Source organism: Ruditapes philippinarum, unplaced genomic scaffold, assembly GCF_026571515.1.
Source record: "Ruditapes philippinarum isolate M1 unplaced genomic scaffold, ASM2657151v2 ctg2825_1_1_1_1, whole genome shotgun sequence".
In the NCBI taxonomy this organism is placed as follows: Eukaryota; Metazoa; Mollusca; class Bivalvia; order Venerida; family Veneridae; genus Ruditapes; species Ruditapes philippinarum.
In genome coordinates this window covers 38,496-49,769 of record NW_026858547.1, presented here as the reverse complement: position 1 = coordinate 49,769, position 11,274 = coordinate 38,496, and the positions used below count along the sequence as shown (strand labels likewise).

At 31.3% G+C, this 11,274-nt stretch overlaps 1 protein-coding gene across 1 annotated transcript in view; it reads right to left on the bottom strand.

Annotated features, from left to right (window-relative positions):
* Window positions 1-1,600: 1,600 nt before the first annotated feature.
* Window positions 1,601-11,274, bottom strand: part of LOC132753557 (kinesin-like protein KIF27) — a 44,675-nt gene continuing 35,001 nt past the window's right edge. The window contains exons 31-37 of the mRNA XM_060744037.1: window positions 10,905-11,016; window positions 10,159-10,296; window positions 8,245-8,447; window positions 7,341-7,444; window positions 6,828-6,933; window positions 5,922-6,154; window positions 1,601-5,746 (exon numbers count right to left, since the gene is read on the bottom strand). Coding sequence (XP_060600020.1) covers window positions 5,709-5,746; window positions 5,922-6,154; window positions 6,828-6,933; window positions 7,341-7,444; window positions 8,245-8,447; window positions 10,159-10,296; window positions 10,905-11,016 — 934 coding nt within the window. The 3' untranslated portion in view covers window positions 1,601-5,708. The remainder of the gene's footprint in view (window positions 5,747-5,921; window positions 6,155-6,827; window positions 6,934-7,340; window positions 7,445-8,244; window positions 8,448-10,158; window positions 10,297-10,904; window positions 11,017-11,274) is intronic.

The following is an 11,274-nucleotide window of genomic DNA, read 5'->3' as shown; positions in this document are numbered from 1 at the left end:
TGGGCCCATGGGGCCGGATGTTGATTTATTTTATTTTGAAATTATATCATTTTTGTATGTATAACACATGTCACTATAATAAACAATTTATCTATCTATAGAACTTACCGACTATAAATTAATATTGACTCAAATAGGTCTTTACTTTTGTGATTCGCGTGGTACTTAGTATTGTTTAATACTTACGATCCAAACATACATACTGAAAATGATCACTAAAAAGTCACTAATTGATAACATACAAATAGACAAGTACACATTCGTAAGAAGTATCAACTAATGCCTAGGTCACAAATAAAACGCCACGAATTTTACAACATCAGCGGCATTGACGATTTCGCGAACGCCGGGCGATTTTAAATCTGATACCTTGTATGGTCATGAATGAAACTGTCGCCGGACGATTTTTTGCCGAATTGATGTTACAAACAGCATTTAAAAACCGGGAAGTCGCTGCTCGATGTCAGGATGACGTCTGCGCGATTTATAAATGGATTGGAGGTCGCCGCGTGGGCGCCGGGCGGTAAAGGCTTGGCATTTCATGATATTCTTTTAAAATCAGTCAGTGTCCAATATGCCAGCAAAGAAGGCAGTTGATAGAGACTAGATGAAGACCAAGCAAAAATGCAACATTTGTAGTTTGCTTTTACCTAAATACTAATACGCGCGACCATAAAGTTTATGTTCAATTCAAAAGAAGTTACAATTAATTCATATATTATATTTATGCAAGTTAAATTGTTGTTAAAAGCCCTAAGGTCAATTTTAATTCATATTGGTTACTTGCCAAATGCCTTGTGAGTTCGGATTCGTTAAAGTCTTTCATACTCCAGTGAAATCATGTGACCAATATGAATTATGTAAATTTTTACCATTTGAAATACCTTGGTAGCGGTCCAAAGGTTAATGTCCATGCCAAGTATCGTAGTCTAGGCCTTCCCGTTCCGGAGGAGAGAATTTCAAAGTTACTCCTTTCTGTTGCCATGGCAACAGATGCTCTACATTTGGAATGGTTTGTAGAACTATTTAAGCACTTCCTGACAAAAGATTTTATCAATGTGGATAATTTCTGTTTCCATGGCAACCAATTTTATACAATTTGAAGGGTTTGAACAATAAATTTTAGGATATATTTTACCAATGTGGATCATTTCTGTTGTCATGTTCTATGACTGGAATGGTTTAAAAAGTACATTGTATCTTAGGACTTAGTGATATGAACATCCATGTCAAAACTTTTCATCAATATTTGACTATTGGTATGATAGATAGAGTTAAATTGGTTTATGACAGATATCCAACAATCAGGGATCCTCATTGCTCACTGTATGATGTCAGAAACAGACTCTATAGAACAAACACTATATATGATTGAATCTTTATTCAGCAAGTGTCCTGCAAAATAAATCACTAGCAAATACTATCATAAAATAATTCACAGTTCAATTTACAGCAATAAAATGTGGTTCAACAAAAATGAGAAATTGGTGAAAACATCTACCTTCCATCAAAAATAATAATTGTATATATAAACTACTAACAACAATGTAATTCTTAACAATGGCAAAATAGGTTTTGTTAGAACTAATGGATATTTATAACCAGTTTTTTTATCTATATATACATGTATATATCGAAACTGTCTGGTAACAGTTACACTTCTAACACCTCATGAAGTTTTTAAATCATTTAACTTGTACTGAGATCACCACCAAAAAGGAGTGTCAGTGGTGATAAATTTGTGTCAATATATTGTTTGAAATTTCTGAACAGTTGCTTAAACTGTGATATAAAATAATTTAGAACAGTTAAAAAGAGCTGCATTTAATATTAGTGTAAGAAATTAAATTTTGAGAATTTCAAAATTTGCTATTTATCAAGCTCAAACAATTCCTGGATGGCTAGATTTTTGTATAAAATCTAAAAGTAAATGACTAAATATGATAAAACCACTGTAACTTATGCACCAATCAGTTGTAATCTTCGTCCCTTACATCTAAGAATAGCCCAGACTTTGACCTTTCCATTATCAAACCGACATTAAAGACTCCAAGTTGCTGGGACTGTTAGATGGTAAAAATCCCAACTAAACACCCTCTCCCCAATGGTATATAAACAACCCTCCCTATGACTCTGCAAAATCAAAGCTCATTTACACCCAAACTGTCCCGGAGGAAAGGGGCTGGGGTTACAAATGACTGATGCATTTGTGAGTGTTCAATTAAATTTCAGACACACTATTATTGTATTATAATACATGTACAACACAAAGTATACACTGGTTTATATTCCTTGAAGAGTGATGTGATATGTATACATTTAAAGTGTTGATATTAAAATGTTAACAAGTATATGATAATGAACACATAATGGTAGCACTAAAACAGACAGATAGAGAAAATCACAATGAACTTCAAGTTTACCACTATTAATTGCACTTATTTGTGGAAAAAAGTCTGAACAAGGCAGTATTATTCTTTCTTGTCAAAAATAGACTTATTATTGTCAATGCATCAAGATTGTGACACAATTATTTTTTTCTATTAAGAATTTGGACTTTCTTATACATGTACGTTCTTTTTATTGAATATTAAAACAAAACCCATTGTGTAATATGGTAAATGTCCTGCTAAAAATGTTGGGAGTGGATACTGTCCTTATATTACACCCTTTGAGCATTACTTCAAGAATACTAATTAGTGGGCACCAGAATAGAAATAGAATAGAAATACAAATGAACTTCCATTAACTTTGCAGATATGAATGTATTGTGACTGGTAACTAATAAGATTGGATCCCAGAACATTGATACTTTATCCAATGGAAATCAGTGGCCTTTACCATTAAATCTTAAAGCCCCTATACCCCCTAAATTATGCAAGATTACCATATAAATCTATAACAGAAATTACACAATAACATTTCTTTAACAAATTCGAATAATCCTAACAAGCTTAAAATCATTTAAGTTTGATTTTCTTTTGCAAGAAAAAATGGCATAGATCCATACATTTCTAAAACAAATCTAAGAAAATCTTTTTAAAAACAAATGAAGTTGCGTGTCCTGTTTGAATATAGATTACAACTTATAAAAGGAAGAATTGCAGACCTACATTACTTCAGAAAATATCTAGATTCTTAACAAATAGCAGAGAGCAAACAGCAATACCTTAACCCTTAACCTGCTGAATCTCTAAAATGGACTTGTCAAGCTTACGTTTTTGGAACAATCAATCATCAATATCGGTGATATCAGGATGAAAATTTGAAGTTAATCAGCCAACAGTATAGAGCCTGGTCAGACTAAATGGAAGTGCAGGCTGGCCTGGATCTATACTCAGGTGGCAAAGGTTGATCACTTTTGGCTCCAGCAGGTTATGGGTTAAAACATGATTATTAATAAAGACCATATGGTTATGTACATCAAGCTTCATTACACATATTACATACATTTCTTATAACATCGTCAATACATTCAAACAGGACTATTATTCCATAAAATATACACTGAATATACATTTTTCTGACATGCATATATATATATATATATATATTTATGTATTTACCGTAAACTCAAATAGAGAAATAAATTAAGATACAAATATCACAGTAAGACGGGACGGTTTTAAGAATGGATGGTTTTTGAGATTCCTACACATTTTATGACAGTTATCGTTTGTTGTTTTCTTTTTTTTACCATGAAACCCTTTGTTTCATCAACATTATCATCATAATTAAGACTTGAATATGTACATCAAATAATGTTAAAACTTTGTGATATATGTAACTGCGGAACGTTTAATTTTAGAGGCAGTGATAACACGAAAACACCTGGCTTAGATGTTTAATCTCAAAAATACATGATAAATTCATGTATAGTAGTAAAAGAACTGAATTTTTATATGGCAGGAACAGGTAAATTGTAAAAGAATACCACTCATTAAATGGACAATACCCTTGGACATTTTCAAACCTTGATAGTTAAACAAAATCAATGCAGTTAATGAAGGGGGAGTAATTTAGTAAAATAACACTGCAGCAGTTATGCTTCCTGGAAAGTAACATCCTAAAGACTGGTGTGCATTTTTCCAGGCAATAAGTTCAACTGTTATTGAAATGTCACATTTTGCTAATGTCAATGCAACAATAAGTAGATTTTAAATAGTTGAGCTTAAAATACTTTAATTTTTACAAAGGAAGTAAAACATGTAATGTTATATTTGAAAAATAAATGTCATTACAGAACAATGGGAAGTTGCTAATTTTTAGCGAAAACAATCATTTTATCTCTACATGTCAATTCTATTACATGACAAAAGTAAAATTCAGTCACAAGGAGAGATTCGTTTAACAGAAAATTTGACTTTCTTCAGGAAAAAAATAATTCTTCCATGATAAAATGTCCGAATACAGTCAACAAAAATATTACAATATTTCAATGATATCAGCACAACAATAGAATATTGATATGTATGACAAAGATCATTTTAACACAGACAAAACTTACACAATGGGACATCAGGCCCCTTATGGTTTTCAAGATCATGGCAATTTTGACATTTCAGCAGTAAAATAGGTTATAGGAACTCAACTGAAGTCTAATAGCCTTAAAGCGTAAAATTTGAAATACTTTCACTATTTAAATGGTACTCTTCAAATGAAAATCTATGTAATAGATAATTTGTAAATGTACTTGGTACTAAATTTATTATCAATTTTTTTATACGGGCTTTAAGTCGATTTAGTGAAAAGTGTGGCAATGCTTTTCATTTTGAGGTCAATTTGCGACATAAAATCGATTATCTCTGGGAAGCAGAGTGAGAAAATGAAATTTTGCACACGATTTATATCTCCAGACCACAAAAATCTTGAAAAAAATATTTTTGGTCCATTCATTCAAAAAAAAAACCTCAGTGGAGTCCCTTTAAGTTTATCATGTTACAAATGAGTATCTTACAGATGATATGGTAATGAGCATGATTTTTGCAGTAGGCTTTTTGGTTTAATGCTTTCTGTGGCAGTGAACACTATCATATCATATCTTTACTCTTGTAGGATAACATTCTTTATTACTGGCATATTTCTTTTATTCGCTTCAGAAAAAATCATTTATTTAATTTACCCTTGTAAAAAGGCTGCTTCATATATTTGTATGGTGGTCAAGAGTTTTAAAGAGAAAAAAAAACAGGTTGTTTCATACATCTAAATAGTGGTCAAAGATTTTGCAAAATTTTTTTTTTACAAATTTCTTATATATCAAATCATGGTAATGGACACTTTCTCGAAACTGAAATTCCACCACTTCTACACTACTGATTATACCAAATACATCTTATGGCGATACCTATATCACCTAGAACTACCGTCCACAACCATAGTCGGTGGTGTTATTGCCAATATGATGGTGTGTCGACCTCAACAACCAAGACAATATACTGTTAACTGAGAGCAGTAACAGCTTAACTCCTTTTGAATTTACCAGGAATGAACTCTTTACTGCACTGTGATGAACATTATATTCAGCAACAAGAATAGACAAACATCAACAATTACAATTCACATAAACCTGGAATGTATCTTCTCTCTGATCAGTTTTAAGGACTAGCCTCTCTATATAATAAAATCCACATAAAAGAGCAAGTGAAAACTCTATGTATATAATAAATATTACACCCTGATTAGTCACTATGTTACACAATACTGTACTCTCAGCCCCATGGGTTCTTCCCTCCAGGGTCTAAGGAATCTGTAAAGTAAATACAAAAACAGTTCATCTACATGTATATGGCAAATGAGTAAACAATTTTTAAACTGTATCTGGATACTAAAAATAGAAGGTTTTTGAGAAATAAAAATGATAGCATTTCTGAGGCATAATGGGCCTTTAAAGATAAATTAATTCAAATATACTATTATATTACCATGTGGAGTCTGCTGTTCTGCATGGCTATCTTTTAAATTAGATTTTCTCATCTTAATCTCTTCCTCCGACATGAGTCTCAGATCTTTCCGTGAAATCTTCACCGGTGTTATGTTGGATGGAAGATGGTGCCCTGCTTTACCAGAACTTGGCCGGTACCCATCTTCCTTCGATCTCGTCAATCTATTAACATCTTCGTGTAACCTATCTACAGTTATCCGGTTATCACGAGATCTAAGAAATAGTTAATTAATTAATTACTATATTCCTTTAATCTATAGCAAATGATCATTTGTCTATAATTTCAAACAACTTATGAAATGTAAAAGAATTTGGAAATGAAAAATTGCACTAGAGCAATAAAAACAAAAAACTTTTAGTTGGAAATTGCAGACTCAATTTGATCGAGTCTGTTCTTCAGAGATAATGTAAAGGGCAACATCTCTCATGTCCCCTAATACCAGCTTAAGCAGTTTTCAATCTACAACACTAAACATATTAGGATCAATGACTTTTAAGGACTAGAAAATTAAAACAATGATGATGTAAAACTGTAAAAATTCAATATAATGATTGGAAAAAAACATATAAAAAAAATATTGCATGTAAACTTATATAGATTGTTTAATTGTAATTGAAGCCCACTGTACATTGATTTTCCGAGAGAAATAAGATGTTTTTACATCACATTGGTTTAACTAAATAATTTCATATCTCACCAACATAGTAACAGTTATATTGCAACTGTCTAGCTTTACTTGTGGAGGAAGACCCGAGGCGCCCCTCCATGCATAACTTCAGGCACAAACAGGCGCTTGAGTAGAAAAACGAATGTCTTCTAAATATGTTTACTTCTCTTATGACTTGATGTAGATATAGATAATGAGATATAAAGAATAAAGGATACCTTGCAGAATGTGACTCTCTATTCTGTGAATGACTGTTTCCGTGGTGATTATTTTGACTATCTCCAACATCCATGTTACTCTGTACAGAAGCTCGTAAATCCATCTCTGATTTATCAAAAATATTATAAAATCAATATCTTATAATAAAAAAAACAACAGAAAATATATTATTAAAGTGACATTATTTCCATCCAAGAGTAAATTGTGAGTGCACAAGTAAAACTCAAAACAACTTTACATTTTGCCATTATTGTGTTCAATTTTATATTTCACTATGCAAAAATTATCAGTAATAAAAGTGAACCACGGAAAATCTATAAATATTGTCAATTGTATAATTTATATGTTGAGCACAAATTCACCAAAGGTGAATAAATGCACAACTTCTTTAGAAGAGTTTCTAAAACATAACCATTACCAAAATTCTCAAAAAATTATATTCTCACTTCAAATCTTATAACAAGTTATTATTATATTTGAAAGCTTAACAATGATTTCTATACAAGATTTACCTTGAGCAGGTATAGTACCACTGGAAACATACTCTCTGAGCCTCTTCTTTAATTCTCTACTTGTTTTCTTATAATAATATAAATCTTTCTCCAGCTGAGTTACCCTGCAAAATAACATATAAATGACCTATCATACACTATCAATCTGATAAAAAATCAGCTATTAAATAACACTATGCATTAGGATCTGACTGGCACCAATAGGAGGTCACCTTCTAGTGACCTTTCAAATAGCCTATCATCAGCGAGGTTTCAATTTTGAAAGTGATGCGGTTTCTAATTCGAACCTCTGGAAAACCAATATTGATTTGATAAATTTTACGATTTCGAGAACAAACATGGCATTGTCAATATAGCTGGCAGGTAAACTGGCAAAACAATTCTGCCAATTAAAAGTTTATTTATTTTAAACTACTCCAAACAATTTTTTTGCTTACAAAAATCAACAATTTGTTTAACTTCTACGGACAGCAATCAAATGAGTATATCATGCCATGTTTAAGTATTTATCAAAATAAAATCAGCATGATCGGGCCAATATTGATAAACTATTTAGACTTACACACTTATAAGATTTATAAAGAGTATATACATGTATAGTCTTGTTAGATGTATAAATTGCCCTGACTCAATATTGATGACATAGATATTACTGGTCCAAATTATTGTAAGATCGTTAATATAGTTACCTGTTTTTTATATTTAATATTGAAAATTTTATACAATGGTAAGAAATATTTGTAAACTTATACAATGTACATATTTCACTGTTGTTGTCTACATTAAAATGCTTTGTGTAACTTGTCCGTGAAATTTGTATGTCTGAATGTGCAATAAAAAAGAAATACTGGTGGCATAGAATTGTTATAACCACCGCTAGCACTGAACGATATAACAATCTTACCTCTGTTCAATCATTGGATCATGCCCATTGATAACATTATTGCTCGAGTTGCTTCCATTCTCCATCAGTTGATGCATCAATAACTGTATTTTCTGCTCGTATTCTTTCTGTTGTGACATGAGTTTACGATCTATCTCTACAGCAGATCTCTGTATTGTACTCTCTAACTCTCGTATCAACCTCTCCTGCTCATCTAGCTTTACCTGTAACAACAATATAATATTCTGTATATGTTTGTGTGTAATCTATGCTTAACGAGAGTCCATTTCAGGCACTAAGAGTACAGACCCCGGAAATGTCACCATTCATATCCTTAAAGGTTATTATATGCCAAAAGGTGATCTATAAATTTTGAATTCAGTAATGCACTTAATGATACTAAATGTATATTCAATACTACTTCGTAAATATATAATTGTGCAAGTCTATTTACGTGATATTTACTATTACAGTGAAAGTTGAGAAAACCGGACGGCTTTCGGACCGAGGGTTTTGTCCGGTTTTCTCAGCGGTCCGGTATTCTCAATGTCCCCTTCAGCTATTCAGGATCTTATAAACCGAGCAATAACTTACAAAGGATGCTGAACGTATATTTGCATTTTCATGATCATGAGTAAGTATATTGCTTAATAAAGAAATGATAAAAATACTATACAATATGTTTTAATTGTTTTTGTCCCATTATTGCATATAAATACAATAAAATTTTGGATTTAAACGAACAGTAGTTACCTCATAACGATAAAGTCCGATTACACCCGCATATGTTTACATTTGGGAAATGGATGATGATTTAACGAACATAGTTTGCTTTGTTTGTTTATAATAATGCTCCAATTGTAAATATTGCCTATACCATATTTGTCAGACAAAGATTTTTAAAGTAGGTCTCGGCAAAGTTTCACTGTCTTTAACTAATTTAAATTTGTCACTTATAGACAGCTCTTGTCGAATTCTTTTGAGCCATGGAATAGAACTTAGCGCTGATAAATGTCGTTTCCGTTGCGTTGTCATTTTGGGAAATGAATATACAAAAAGCAATGCAGTATAATGATATTATATTTTTCATTCATACTGATTTTAAATTATCAATTTCTCGTGGATTTTGGCATTTATATAAAACGGTAACATCTATACCTTACAATGAATCAAACTGTAAAAAGAGATATAATTAACTAATCAGATAATCATTGTTCCGCTACCGCTCAGTTAGCGTATTAGACACAACCAATTGATAAGTACACAAGGTTATTCACACCTTCGTCGTCCGGTATTGTCAGGCTAATTGTCTATATAATGGACTTTGTAGTCCCCTTTCAACCGTCCGATATTCGGTTTTTACAGATTCCGGTATTGTCAGTGTTTAATACAATAGTTTAAAGAAGGGAAAATTTGGGACTAAATTATTCGTCCGGTATTTAGAGAGTTCCGATTTTCTCAGCGTCCGGTTTTCTCAAATTTCACTGTATCATGCACAGGAGTCCAATGTAACCATTATATGCATCATGGATAAAAATAAGATGTTATATTCTGTACAAACATTTTTTTTACCTATACATACAATAGTATGCTATGCATTCATTTATATTTCATTGGAGAATCAATACTAATACATGTACTTAATAATCAAAATTACACACTTAATATTCAATATAATTGCACAATAATAAAAAAATTATCACCTCAGTGCAATCCTATCAAAATAGGAGTAAATCTGTTCCTGTTTAAGGTGATAAATTGTGGCCTTTTTTTAACCCGTTCTACGAAGAAAGTTTTTATCAAGATTTAAAACATATATGTAGAGGAAAGTTCCATTGGACAGTCAACACAATATAGACATGGACAGACAGGACTACATGTGACTGCAGAAGATTAAAAATTCCAATCTTTAAAGCAGTGTAAAGTAAAACACACCTCCATTTCACTAGACTGTAAACTGTATTTCCTTTCTTGTTCTCTTAGGTTGACAACCTTCTCAAAATATTTGGCAAGAAGTGTTTTAAGATCTTGTGGTGACAACGAATTCATTCTGTTGACAAAATTATCTTCACTCTGAAATATAACATAAGCCTTGTATAGTTTATGATGTCAACAAAATTATCGTCACTCTAAAATATAACATATTGCTTGTATAGTTTATTATGTCAACAAAATTATCTTCACTCTGAAATATAACATATTGCTTGTATAGATTAATGTTAACAGAATTTTCTTCACTCTGAAATACAATGTATAACATAAGCCTTGTATAGTTTATTATGTAAACAAATTTCTTCACTATGAAATATAACATAAGCCTTGTAAAGTTTATGATGTCAACAAAATGATCTTCAGTATGAAATGTTTTTATCATTTATTCCAAAATCAGCTCACCTAAATATAAAAGATTTTTTTTTAATTAATCATAGTTTTCAAAAACTTTGTCATCCCTTTTTTTCAAATCTAACCAAGGTATATATCAATTTCTTTTATAGCAAAAACAATTTTATGTCCCATAATCATATACATAGATTATGTAAAAGTTATAAATTTAACAACAAAAAATTAAGAATCTTGACAGTTTTTGGTATTCTGAATACATGTATAATTCAGAAAATTACACTTTCTAAAAATCAAATCAATAACCCAATTTTTATTATTTTATCTAAGGTTATAATCACCTGAGCCAGTGCCTGAGAATGTCGCACCTCTAGTTGTTTACTGCGTATAGTGTCAGATCTATATTCTATGGCAGCATCTAATGCCTCAATACCTTCATCTAATTCTATTAATCTGAAATACAAATATCAAATGTTTGAAAAAAAGTGGCGCCATGTCCAAGTGGTCAAGCGTCAGACAAGTTTTCTCAAAATTGTTTGCTGTGTGGGTTTCAACCCTCTACTTTTTAAGATTTTATTTATTTCTTTTTTAAATAAACTTGACACAAGACTTGCAGTATTAAAAGAACTATTTTCGGTGCTTTTATTAAGTATATAGATTGGTAATTCTCAAAACTTAATGTTAAAACAAAGGTAATGTTGAATTTTAAAA